The sequence below is a fragment of the Aplidium turbinatum genome, chromosome 6 (assembly GCF_918807975.1).
Source record: "Aplidium turbinatum chromosome 6, kaAplTurb1.1, whole genome shotgun sequence".
NCBI classification, from domain to species: domain Eukaryota; kingdom Metazoa; phylum Chordata; class Ascidiacea; order Aplousobranchia; family Polyclinidae; genus Aplidium; species Aplidium turbinatum.
The window spans coordinates 4,494,978-4,508,791 of NC_137477.1; the positions used below are offsets into that span (position 1 = coordinate 4,494,978).

General features: G+C 36.9%; 2 protein-coding genes across 2 annotated transcripts; one reads left to right on the forward strand and one right to left on the reverse strand.

The window, feature by feature from the left end:
- Positions 1-2,003: 2,003 nt before the first annotated feature.
- LOC145772081 (uncharacterized) lies at positions 2,004-6,096 on the forward strand. Its single transcript, XM_082583898.1, has 5 exons — positions 2,004-2,418; positions 2,968-3,228; positions 3,984-4,164; positions 4,959-5,117; positions 5,746-6,096. The coding sequence occupies exons 1-5, from the start codon at positions 2,138-2,140 to the stop codon at positions 5,929-5,931; spliced, it is 1,068 nt and encodes a 355-aa protein (XP_082440024.1). The 5' UTR covers positions 2,004-2,137; the 3' UTR covers positions 5,932-6,096.
- Positions 6,097-7,254: 1,158 nt separating this feature from the next.
- LOC145772322 (uncharacterized) lies at positions 7,255-10,433 on the reverse strand. Its single transcript, XM_082584197.1, has 2 exons — positions 10,186-10,433; positions 7,255-8,904 (listed from the first exon to the last, which is right to left on the reverse strand). The coding sequence occupies exons 1-2, from the start codon at positions 10,298-10,300 to the stop codon at positions 8,264-8,266; spliced, it is 756 nt and encodes a 251-aa protein (XP_082440323.1). The 5' UTR covers positions 10,301-10,433; the 3' UTR covers positions 7,255-8,263.
- Positions 10,434-13,814: the final 3,381 nt, after the last annotated feature.

The following is a 13,814-nucleotide window of genomic DNA, read 5'->3' on the forward strand; positions in this document are numbered from 1 at the left end:
GGGGCTGAAATTGAGTGGTTTTATTAATTTTTACATATTTTAGACTGTTTTGCAGTTAACAAACCGCTTTGTCTTCCGCTTTTTTTGCATTTTATGTGAAAGATATGTGCATGCTGATGCAGTAAAATCAATAAATTCGAAATTTTTTTCTTATTAAAGCAAGACTGATAATGATGATGAGACTAGACTAATTTTGATAATAAGGCCCATGGGCCCCTGGGGTAACGTTGTGCACCCCTGGTTAAGAAAGTGGGGTTTAAAGACTTGAGTGACCTAAACAATTCTTGTTACACCATTAATCCAATTTGTTATTGCAATGGAAATATCATAATTTCAGAATCAAAATACTTTAGTATCCCTACCATATCTAAAAACACCATGTCGCTTTTTAAAAAATGGAGCATGGGGCGGGGGAGGGAATAGTTGTCTCTGTGTATTTAATTATTAGTTATGTGCCTGTGTTGCCGATTAAAATTTGTTTTGTGGTGTTGTTATTGTGAAAATACACCTTTTCCATCACTTTTGGTGCTAATTCAAACCGGGCCTTATTCACAACACGTGCATCTAATAAGGCCCGCTTGAGATTTTTTTTATTTTTTTAATATTTTACAACTCTTTTAACTTAGAAACTTGTTTCATAGATATGTTGTTTAGATAGACCCAAAGTATCCTCATTTCAAGTTTCGTTCAAAATTATGCAGTATTTAGAAAAATATTGAGGTTTGAAAATTAGCGGGCCTTATTAGCTGCAGGTGCCTTATTATTATTACCGAAATTTTTATTATTATTACCGGACTTTCTATTATTGTTACCGAAGCTTCTATTATCGTTACCAAAACTTATATTATTGTTACCAAAGCTTCTATTGTTGTTATCGAAACCGCAACTTATATTATTGTTACCAGAACTTATATTACTGCTACTAGCATTGATTTATCGTTACCTGAACTTATATTATAGCTGCCAGAACTTTTATTATTGTTTCCGTTAAGGATTTCGAACGAATTGTTAAGGACTTTTCTTAGCATGTCATGCGTTTTGCTAGATGTCTGAAGTATTGAACTTCTTTGTAACCGTCAACGAATTATTTAGTGTTACCGTAGATATATTCCACACAAAAAGTTGAAATACAGCAAATAAAGTTGCCTGAAGCACGCCAGGTCAGTTACTTTCTGGCAAGCAGTGGCTCTTGGCCTAGGGAGACACTTGACAAGATGCCCCTCCTAAACTGAAAGAAATGTTTTTTTCCATAATTTACTTTGCTAGTGCCATAGAAGGCACGCTGCACCACAATTGTGATTTATGAATCAGCAGCTGCTTCAAGGCGTAAAAATTTAGTCATATGTCACGAATCTAACCAACAGTTGTACAGTGCATTGTTTTGACAATTACATTTTACTCTGATTATTTGTTAATATATGGCGCTGTTAAAACAAAATAAATTGACTTGACTTGACTTGTCAATTAAAAACTGTGAGAAAATGCATTGTTCCAAGTAAAAACACTGCTCACTGAACTAGGCTATATCAATTACATTAACCTACTCCAGTAAAATTAAAAGTATGAGATGAAGTATGCCTTGTATGCTATATAGTACAGTAGTGGTTCTTAAGCTATCGGTCACAAACGGGTTAAATTTGGACGCAAAGGGATTGACTTTAAGCCACAAAGCTTTCAATTGCAAGATAATTGTGAGAGAACTAAAACAGCAAAGCTAGATTGCAAGTGGGCGGGAAAGTTATTTCATCAAAAAACAAGTGAATTTTGATGGGCTGTGAAAAAAGATTTGACAAACATTTACAACTACATTTTGAAAGGACGTCCAAGCTAGCAAACCTTGTTTGTGTAAAAACAATGTAAAATGGGAATATTCTTCTGTACTGTATAGAAAAATACCTTTGATGATGAAACAACTGTTGCGAATAATCAACTTTATTACGTAATAAACAAGTAAAGGAAGAAAAATGTGTGTTGCATTTCCCATGTCAATTACAACAGCAGCAAGGCAAAAGTTTTATTTTGATGTTTTAGTTTCCTGATTGAAATTAAGAGGTTCCCTTTCTGATGTAAAGTGTGCTGCCCAAGCAATAAGCTAAGGAAATGGGTAGAGGATGATAATTGGAATTGCTTCAAAGTTATGTTTCCACTAATTCCCGATCAGAATAAAGCTCACAACTTTGACTTCTCTCTTTACGAAGTATTCCGAAGCACTTCTTCGCTGTTTCGATATTTTCCAGCTGCACTTCGAGACTGGTTGCTCATTGGATTCAGAATATTTTTCTTTGCCATACTCGGTTTTGCTGCTTGGGTGCGCAGTTTTTCCAACACAACCTTGTCAGTCTGGTTTTGCATTGCTCTTGCGTTAAGCTTCCTGGTCCATGCTTACTTCTCAAGAATCTGCCTCTTTCCAGACGAAAAGTAAGTGTTCAGATTTCGACATAATTAAACTAAATTTTTGTAGTAGCCAATTAGGATAGTTTTCTCTGACAAAGCGTTTTCTTTTAAACTTTAGACTATGTTGGTCAGGAAAAGTTTTCAGTTAGGCCATGTAAGGAATTTTTATCAGATGCTTAAAATAAACTTGATGGAGAAGTCTCAGCTTGAAACTTAGCCTATTTCATTATCAAAATATCTGCTGTATAGCCAAGTAGTGGGAGCCCTGGTTCGATAGGGCGCCGGTTCGAAACCGCTTTAGCCTTAAAACATGTGACTGTCTTTGACAAGACTTTTAAAGGCATGTCGCTTATTGCGTAGGCTATTGCCGCCCCTTTCACAGTTGTCCTTTATTTCTCTCATGACTATGAACCGTACGCTGCTGCAGAGAAAAATACCTACGTCCCTTCTTGGGGCTATAACCTACTGAACTGATATAGTTTAATTATAGCACAAAATTGAAAACTAGGTTACACCATCTTTCAAATAATGAAAACATCAGTGTTCAAAATTTCAGAATCTACATATTTTTAGATGCGCAAATAAGGCTGATAAGAAGGTTAAAGATTGGGTGAAGGATGAGCTGTCATCTCAACAGACAGTGTGTGACACTTTGGATCGAGTGCAGGCCGCTTTGGAGAGTAAAACGAGAATTGAGCTGGAAGCGGAAAAGTCAACGGATCGGTGGAAGAAACAACTGCAGCTTTCCGAACAAGTAGCCTATGGGCTTCGACGACAACTGAACGAATTGAACAAAGCAAAAACGCAACTTGAAAATGAACTACACAAAAAAACGTGATTATATCCAAACCATAAACTCTCAATATCTAATACTAGATTATATTTTCCCCGATGGTTGAATTTATTTAGGGCCTGACTTTGTCTCCGAAGAAACTACAAGATTAAGCGCCGCTGGTTCGACTTCGGGGTGGCAGGGGGTCCAGAGAGTACTTTTGAATCCGGGCCCGAAATGAATTTAGGGGCCGGAAACCTTTCTAAGGGGCCGAGGAATCTATAAAACAGAGCGCATTCTTTGCATACAGAACCGTTTTTCTTAGAAGTGTCTTGATTTAGGACACGAAGATTTCATTGGCACAAGGCTCAAAGTATCCTCTTAACTGCCCTCGATGACCAGCCTGTGTCAGTGGTTTAAAGCCTTTACATTTATGCAAAACTGCAAAGAATAACTTATCAAACGTTTTCTCAGTCCAAGGATACAGGTTCCCAATAACACACAGGAATGAGAAAACTAGGGGCCGGGAACAAACTCCGTTCTGTTTTCATGGCTAAATGGCCAGCCAAGTAACTGCAAATACTGAGCTGCTAATAAATCTATGAAAGCGTGGGTATCTAATGCTAGGAGATAATTCACTGTGGCTAGCTTTATCCGGTCTGTATCAACCCAATATTGGAATTTTAATGACCTCTTTGACGGGGTTGTTACCAACCGTATGCATAGGTGCATCCATTCATCAATATTCTATATGAGACCAGCGTCACTTGGTGTTCAAGTTGATTGACTTTATTGATTAATTAACTTGAAATTTCAGCCACGAAAATAAAACGATGAACAACGACTTTGAAAAGAACCTTGGCCATCTCAATGAAACGGTTCAAAGCGTCAAAAGCATAGAATTTAATAAAAATCGCCTTGAAAATATACTCACCTCCGAACAAGACGCACTTAAAGTGTTGAAAGACGAAAATGAGATGCTGAAAGCAACTGTTGAGGTAAGTTATGGCACAGCTCAATTGGTCCAGCGCTGACTTTACGAAAGAAGAAACTGAAAGATCAAGCTACGCTAGTTCGATTCTCGATTTTCTTCTTCAAGATATAACATGTAATAATATATATAGCCTGTAGATAATATTTACTCAGTAGCCTATTAGCTACTGCATTGCATCTTAGAAACAAAATTTTTGGTTGTCTTCGCGGCTTAACAGAAAGGTGGTACATTCTAATCTAAAACACCATTGATTAATTTCTACCATCGGCACTGTTTGAAAAAATAATTTAAAAATTCAAAATAGGTTCTGAGAGGATTCCTCGTTTTCAAAGATTATAATTACGAAATTATTCAGTTTGTAGAAGCCTAAGATGGCGCTTGTAACAATCATCTCGACACAGGCAGAACTATTGTTATTTTAAGTGTGATTATGAACTGTAGGTTTGGTGGCTGTGCAAATTAAAAATATCATTTTCCAAACACTGTTTTAGCGATGCATATTTTAAACCTTTCAGTTTTGCTATCTTTTCCTTTTGTTGATGCTAAATTCGTGTTTTACTTTATCGTTCTTTTTATTTTTGCGCCAGCAATGAAAAATAAAATCGAACTGAATTGAATTGACCTGACCTGCAACAGCGCAAATGACCTATAACGCCACACATATCGCTTTAAAAATAGTTGCTGTCAAATCTCCATGCTATTTTAACTAACATTTACTTGACGCAATTAATCTATTTCAAAGTAAGATTAAACTCTGAAACATAAACTGTATATTAAATGATGATGGGTGTAATATAGATAATGACAAAACAACGCAAAACGCTGACAGCCAAACACGATTCCGCGATGAAAGAAGTCAGGCATCTTTCAAGTTTGAAAGAAGCTTTAGAAAAACAATTAGAAGCTACCGGCAGAGAAAAGAATGGAGAAGCTCGAAGGGTTCAAGATCTGAAAAAGGTTTGTAAATATTGATTCTTCTTCTTTTTTCCCATGAGAAGTTGTATTTAAATCACGTTTCATCGGAGTCAGACTTCTGGGCATTTCTCCAGCAGCCACTTTATGGCGCAGTCGTCCAGCGTTGACAGACCAACTGCCCTTGATGGATTAGAATTATTGCTATTGCTGCTTCATTGTGATGACGACCATCGTGATCGTTTGCAGAATTTATTTACCAGATTGTTTCTTCAAAGCATCTTGGTTTGGTTGTAATGCAAACGAACCTGGTTCGACACCCAACTGAACTGAATGTTGTAAAGATGTCCTTTACTTTTTCCTTTTATCACAAAATGACAGTGCTTGTATCCTGCTTTATGTCATCACTCACTGTAAATCTCCATATTATAATCTCCATCTTTTGTGTTTAAAAATGGTGGTTTTCTCATTATCGTTAATGCTGCGGCCTTAAAAAGACGTATGAGGTAGAATCATATGAAAACGAAAAAGGTGTCCAAGTTTGAAATGCTCAGTTATGCTTTTACGCTGTTACTAAAATAAATTTATTCCGTTTTATTGCAATGTGGGCTAAATGTATCACCATAACATTAATTGAATTTGTTTTTTTGACATGTTCTTTTGTTATTTTAAGCTTACCCAGCGTTTGCAGACTTCAATTTCCAGCGCAAAAGGAAAACTGTCTAAAGTTGAAGACGTGCTTGGGTATGAAAGCGAGCGATCGACCACAACTACAACTACTCCGAGAAGAGCTTTGTCGCCTCGACCGCGAAGAGCTTTGTCGCCTCGACCGAGGAGTTGTCGTTTATTTCCTGGCTGAACTACAAAAAATTAAATTTTCGCTGTCCGGTTCTATGTTTTATTTCAGACCATCAAAGAGAAACATATTACTTGGCATAACATAGCAGGGGCCCGGGAATAGGTAGAAGAGACTAGTGTCTGCTCCAGTCCGAAATGATTTACCAAATACAAAGATATGACATGATTTGCAACATTTTGTGTTTTGATTTCATTGAGCTACTGTAAGTTAAGCAAGCCTACTCTAACGGTGAACAAGACTTCCTTGCCGGTATGTGCTGATAAGTAACCGATTAAAAACGTAGCCATCAGGCGCGGTTGCACTGCACAGCCAGGAAGTTTGTCTTTTCTAATTTTTTTTTTAATTTGTACATAGCCTACTTGAATATTTGTCGAATCCATGTTGTTCATTTCATTGTTTTAAAAAACAAAACAAATTCAGGACAAAAACTTACATCAAAACTATGGAAATTTGAAAGGAGTGTTGCTGAATGGTACATAGCCGCCATGTGTTTTACAATATTTTGTTTTAAAACAAACATTGTTTGGCTGTATTTCATTTCGAACGTCACTGTTGTTTTTTCGAAACGAAACAAATTAAAAATATTGCATCAAAACGAAATACAGTATAGCCTGGAATACTTTTGTTGCGAAAAGTTTTGTCTTATATTTGTCAAGGTATAAATTTTTCCTTATTTACTGCATAGTTGCGTAGCCCACATAGTTTACGAGGCAGTGATCCGTTTATTTCATCATTCATCATCATGTTCAGCCTGCGGTAGCCCACTGCTAAGTAAAAGCCTTCTCCTTTTCTTGCCAATCCAGTCGATCGTGTGTTTTTGTATACCAGTTGGTTGTTCTGTATGCTTTGTCAATCTCGTCTCTCCATCTCATTTTTTTAAATGTTTGTCTGACAAACTGCTGTGTTTGGGATGCATAACGTCCTTTCCAAGTGAAAACATGCGTTCCACAGCAGCGCTGGGTGGTATTGGTGTGTTGTATTTCAAAAACAAGCCTTGAAAACGTTTACTCGGAAAGGTATCAATGTTCCAAGCGTAGCCTACTGTGATGGTTTAGCATATATAAGTCTTTTAATGAGGTCCACTGCACCAACATCACTCTTTTCAGGGGCATAGAGCTCTTAAAATAAAATATCTTCAACCTCCGCGATGGCATTCATTGATTTTTCACTTTCTTTTTCTGATCCCTCGTTCTCGATACTGCTCACAATATGAGTGATCAACATTTGGCGACCTTCTTCCGCTTGTATTCCAGGGAACCATTCCAACCATCGCGAAAGCCGGTAATTCGGATGAGTCGCGCTGGCCAGAATACATTGTGAAACTCTCATTGTGAAACGAGATTTTCCATAAAAACAAAAAATAACGCATAGCGCGTGACGCTTAAAATCGGCAAAATAGTTGACGGCGCTATCACTTCCGTCAACTAAAAAATAAACTGACGGCGCTAGCCTTAGCGTCAACAAAAAGTTGACGGCGTCAACGTACAACATTGTATCTAGTTAATGGCTAACTATGCCTTCAAATGTGCTAAGTTCGATTCCTGACTGGTTTACACCACAAACGTTATAAATAAATTCGCAGTTGCAATTTTTTTTTACGAAAATCATTAAAGTTGCAGCAATAAACGAGTGAACATCATGAATGTAGTCACAAAAAATGACACAAATTGAAAACTTGCAGTTGCTGGAATACCTGAGATATTTTACGGCGTGACAATAAATAAATCATAACTTACAGTGAACGTATAGGTTATCTGCTGCACAGTTAATGGATCGGATAAATTGTGAGAAAGTTTACCTCACGATCGAAAGGCTTTTAGTTCAATTCTTATCCAAAGCACTCGGGTGCGTGTTTCCAAACACTTGACATGTTTAGAGGTGGACACGAAGATTGGCTTCCGTGAGTTTAATCGAAAAATCCCATCACCAAGCATACTGTACAATGTACATATACTACAAAAATTAGTTACCGCTTGTTATTACTAGTTACCAATCAGCCACCCAGCAAGCAATCTTTGCTCAGAGAGAACGCTTATTTAAAGGTTAACATATGTTGATGCAATTATGTTCATTAATGATAAGTTTACGTTGAATAAACATATTGGAAGCTCAAAGGAATTGACAACTTTATAACAGATGAGTTGGTCACTTGTGGATTCAAGTCCCTAAAAAAAAACAGAACCAGAATTTTTATTTAACTTGTCAGGCCTTCAAGACCCCATATAAGGGCTTAGTTTGTATTCTTTGCGGAATGACATGTAGGCCCTATTTTTGTGGTGTATCGGGCCTACAAAAAGCTAAACCTATGCAGGGCCTGGGACTAAATACACCCCTAGTGGTAACCAGTGGTCACGGCAACACGGGTGGTGGAGTGTTTTCTAGAAATTTGACTGTGAACATCTTTCGGGTAATTATCGCTGAGGGATTCACTTAACTTTGTATATCGCGAGTCACACAAAGGCCACAGGGATTTTGCACGTGGTATGCTCTCCGACACCCTCGTGCGGTTTGAGTTTAAAGCTTGCTCGAAATAGATTTCTTGTTCTTTGTCAGATCCAAAAACGGAGACTGATTTTTTTGATCCACTTGTGCTTTGTGGAAAACCTTGTTGCGTAACAAAAGTATTATCGCGCGTGGAAGAACGGGCATCTTGGTTTTCTGTTCTTTGTCTGGGAAGAGCCGTGGCTGCTTTTGTACTTTCTTGCAAATTCTGAAACTCTTTTCCCAGTGGTTTTAACGTGGCGCGTCGTTTCGCGAGCTTATTTTCTGCCGCCATTGACACGTCAACATTACGTAACAAATCCCGCATGACAACTGTTTTTCTTTTCTGCTTTTCAAGGAATAACTTCCGTTGCCATTGACACTGCAGAATGAAGTTGAAGCGTTGTCGAGACATGTCATACAGCTTGGAATCTAGCATTTTCTGTTCTGTGATATTTTTTGACGGCTGAGATGATACCTTTGCTGCTCCAGCTGTGGTAAAAAGAGATCAATTACAAATCTTTACAAATTTGTGTAAATTGTAAAAAAAATCAACATTAAATTTAAAAGCGGTTAGTAGTTCACTTAGTTACTTCCTGGATGGGTGCTCCAGTTATGCGTTAAACTTTATGGAATATAGGAAAAATATAAATAAACCAAAAGTTATCATAGTCCCCCAACCCACACTGTATTTTTCTTTGATTTTACAAAGCAACTTCTCTAATACAAACGATAATGTGAACATTACGGTACGGTAAAAGGACATTTGGGGTCACTGAAGTGTGTTAGGATAATTAGAAATTGGTTTAAACAAATGAGTGGAGAAAAATTGACCAAGCTACAAACAAAAAACAACAGAGCCCTGATATTTACGATGCTAGGTTGCTTTGAAATCGCAAAGCGGCATTTCTTGTTCAAGCACCAGCAATTGACTCCACCAGCTTTGTGAAAGCACAACAAAAAGGCAACTTGAGATATTCTTTAAAACGTGATTTAAGTTGTGTCTTTAGTGCGTGTGTTCTGAGAATTGCTGAAGTGTTTCAAGTGCTTCAATAAAACCACTGTTAGACTGGTTAACGCCTTAAAAATTGTTTTAACTTAGCCCTTAACTATCTTAAGTTTTTATACTTTACAGCATTTATTGAATCCTTGTGTTTTGTTATTTCAACAATCATCAACGTAAAATCAACGACCACAATATTGGTCTTAACTCTTTGGACACGTTTCAAGGAAAGGAATTCTTGTACGTTTACACAATCCTCTAATTATTTTTGAAACAGCAAAAAAAATTTTTTGAACATTTTCAGATAATAATTTTGAAAGCTATATTTTACACAATTGAGTCGTAGAAATTAACAAATCTTTTTTTAGTTGCGGGAGATGTGAATAGTTAACACAAGTAATTAACTGTGTTTTCGACTTAGGTTTTCGTTTTCGACTACATACAATTGAAATTGAACAAGCCTAAAAGGAAAAACTGTTGCTCGCTTTCAACACAAAAAAATGTTTGCTGCAAAACCTGAGAATAGCAAAAAATTAGGGTGGTAGTATAGCACTATCCCAAAAAAATGACGGATTGCTGCAGATATAAAAATAATTAAAATAATTCGTAAAAATAACTTAACGATTGCAATTCGTAAGGTTTAGGTTAGTATTAAAACGAATAATTACACTACTCTAAAGTAGATTCGAAAGCCAGAACTGTTCCTTACTATGGGACATTTATATTGTTAGTGTATTTCTTATTATTGCATCACAATTTAACATAACCACCTTTTATAATTTGCTCCCTGCTTCCTCCGACCCAGCCTTCTATTTCAGCCAAAGCCTCTTGTTTTCTTCCCTTTACGAATCGACTTCCCGGCTTATCATTGTTACTACTTTGCATTATGACGTTGCACAAAATACAAAACTTACAATTTTGGTAAGAGCAGTGTAAGTAATTTATCCATAATTGTATTTTTTTTATTTCAAAAATTGTGCAGCCTTTTCAAAATACTTTAGAGTGCTCAGTTACCAAAAACGAATCTGGAAATAAATTTAGCAATATCTTTAGGAGAGGCTGGTCTCCCAAACGGCATGACAGTGGTGGGGGCGCTGAACACCACGCTCAAAAGAACTCTGATTCGACACCGCTCAAGAGTACCCGGTTGTGTCTTTAGCAAGACACGTATTGACATTTTTGAATACAAAGATTTGCTTCCATGCGGTCTGGTACACTTGATCTAAATTTTAGAAAGGTCTATGATTAATTTTTGTAAGGTCTAAATATTTCATAATCCTGCAGCTTTCTAACTGAAACTTTTCGTTTGTATTTCAGATTTGTAAAATTATATTTTTGTATTCTTCAAAACATTTATTTAGTAGCCTGACAACCCATATACTTAAAGTAAGCTTACCTACTGTATACCTAAGCGTTAAGATTACAGCTTTCCAGCTTGAATTTAACAATTCCAAACATATTTAAAACGGGATAATCTACGTTTAATCCTGCTCTAGAAAAGCATTTAAATATCATCTGATCTGATCGGGTCAAAGATTCCTGCCCGTAGACCTCGCCATGGGAAATTGTCCACTTCGCACACACATTCCTAACCTAAATGCTGTCATAACGACAAACACTTTGATCTAATCTTATTAAACATTTTGTTTATACTTCAGATTGGTCCTTTACATTACAATAAAGCCTTATACGCCTGATACAATCCTCCATGTTGTGGGAACACGCTTTCCCAGCAACGAGAACCAGCACTAAACTTTCAATCGCTTGTAGGCAGACCAGAACGCTATGAACTACAATAGACTAACGTATCAAATTCATGTCCTCGCTCGTGTTGTGATATCGATTACATTAAATACAACTTCTCCCTGGTTGGCCTTCTGAGAAAATAGTGTTTGATTTATTTTTTTATTGTTATTCTGCGTTGGAAAAATAGTGTAGCATAAACAAAACGTATGATCGTCCGGTTGTCTCCCTGTCAGTATGAGGATTTATTCAACTTTTGCAGTGTATATATAACTTGCATATTTGAAACGTGTAGCCTACTGTTTCAGACAAATGAACCAATGATTAATTAAAAACGATAAAGTCAATTTTAAATGGCTTCTTGATGTAGTCGTCTACCAACCACTATTTTTATTATTTGGAAGTTCTATGGTCACTATCATGTCTTCTTTGCAAGTCAACAAAGTCCACTGCCTTTGCAGAGAAAAGACTGCCTCTCGCCTTATTCTTCAGTTTCTTTTCAAATTTAAATAAAACTTGCTGCAAAATCTGATCAATTATTTTTTTATAACTGCAGAGTGTATGTTTGCTTATAGTACCCGAAGTTACAGTCTGGTCATTTAGACATCGTAAATGTTATAAGGCGTGTGACAAACTACCTTAGGCTGAATATAGATTTAAAAGCAACTTCAAGAAGACCTTTGCAGTTCGAAGACTTCACTTTAAATTAGAGTGTTTTAATTTGCTTGTAATTATTTCCGCTAGCTGCCGCTGGTTAGTCAACCCTGTTAAATTTGCCATCGGACTTTCATATTTCACGAGCGGAATATTTTTTATCGCCAGAATTCATGATTTGTTTGCTTTTAAATTATGTTTCTACGATGCCTCTGAGTCCAATAATGATAACAATGGTCTGGTTCATTATAGTCGCCCTACAAAATTTTTTTAGCGATCTTACTTTTATCAATTTATATCTTAATTACCAAGTGAACGATACCTCAACGATGCTTCACATCGTGACTCTGGGGTGGTAAAAGGATAGACCCTTGGCCCCAGAGGGCAGAGGCTCACATGACGACGACGACAAATACCTTATTTTAGACAGCCTGAGAGTAAACGCTACTAAGGTGGAAATTTCCACCTCAGATGAAGGGTGGAATTTTCTTATCTGTACTCCTTTGCAAGAAAGAACACAATCGGTATCGCTCTCCAATTGATTGATTGTGAAGACCGTTATTCTCGGACTGGGAACGCCTCTTTGGCGAATAAGCGTGGCAGTTTTTTCATCCTTGTAGACGTAGAGGTTTGGAACCACTGACGTAGGCTAGTCCTGGTCACCCACATTGACAGAGCGAAGTTTTCGTTTGTTCTAATGCTATCTGTGAATTGTTCCATCCACCAGGTGCCGCCAAATGGAGAACTGCCCTTGATATGCGTTGTTTAAACTCACAAACCTAGAGTCGCACTTGCGCTGTTTGTACTTACCCGTTCTTCTACCATAAAGTTTGGACAATCACCAATCGAGTTATCAGAGCAGAATTGTTTGGTATGGTCAGACCTGGGTAAAACCCAGACCCACCAGCATCAGCTCGTCTTGACCCAACCGCAGTTCTTTTTGACGATCTTGTTAACGATATTCTTGGACGCGTATTCGCGAAAACATGACATTAAGCAACGATGTTGGTTGAAACAGATATTTATACATTCCACAATAATAGTTTGCTCATACCGACGCTTTCACTCCTGGTGGGTGTCGAGAGAAACAAAATTCCACTGCAGCAAAAATAAATGACAAAATATTCAACAAAATTCCTCGGTTGAATATTTTGCGATATGTTAGGCAAGTAAACAACTCCAAAGTTGTTATTATCTTGTATTTGTCGCGTCACCAAGACAAAAAGCGTCTGCAAATTTCAACTATGTCATAATACGAGGGTTTCTACAGAGATTAGAAGGAAGAAAGCATCTTAACCACAGTTGTAAAAAGCCTAACTTATGGTAATAAGTGGTAATTATAACAAAACTATGAGAAAGAAGAAAAAGTTAAAAGTGAGTAAGCTACTTACAATAGGCCTAATTTAAAAGCATATTTAATATATGAAAGCGGGCATTTTTGTCTTAAAACGGTGATTTTTTTATGAACAGCAAACCACCCGCATAGTAATTATATTTTCATAATTGATAATAATTTTGATATTAACTTTGCCTTGCAAGCTTGATGAAGCTTGTATGAACTTTACGAATAAATGCAGAAAGTATAAAAAGCCGCAAAAAAATCCCATAACACTTTTCCGATTGCCTTTTCTAGTGCTTACAAGCGGTAATTACCACCAAAGTACAAGTGGAACAAAATTCATAACCTGGTGAACCAAAGGCGTGTCTGGAACGTTTTTCTATAAGCTATGTGGTCTGTTAACAAAAGCCTAAGTGAATTGCGGGTGTAACAATATAGCACGACTCAAAAGATGAAAAGATTAACAAGTGAAAGTCAGCGAAGAAAAAGAATTAATGCCAATAAAGAGAGTAATTTATAAAAGAACATTCAGAGTCGGAAGAGCTTTATATAGTAGCTTTCGAAGAAAGCGATAGGCCTGTATAAGTATGGAGTACAAACGAGGTATTACATTCATTTTGCATAGAAACATTTATTTACTGCACGTATACGCTGCTAGCAGTA

Coding starts and splice junctions, on each gene's coding strand:
- LOC145772322 (XM_082584197.1), bottom strand. CDS start 10,300: ATGCAAAGTAGTAACAATGATAAGCCGGGAAGTCGATTCGTAAAGGGA. Junction 8,905..10,185: donor CAGGGAGCAAATTATAAAAG/GTGGTTATGTTA, acceptor TTTTTACCACAG/CTGGAGCAGCAAAGGTATCA.
- LOC145772081 (XM_082583898.1), top strand. CDS start 2,138: ATGTTTCCACTAATTCCCGATCAGAATAAAGCTCACAACTTTGACTTC. Junction 3,229..3,983: donor AATGAACTACACAAAAAAAC/GTGATTATATCC, acceptor TTGAAATTTCAG/CCACGAAAATAAAACGATGA. Junction 5,118..5,745: donor GGGTTCAAGATCTGAAAAAG/GTTTGTAAATAT, acceptor TGTTATTTTAAG/CTTACCCAGCGTTTGCAGAC.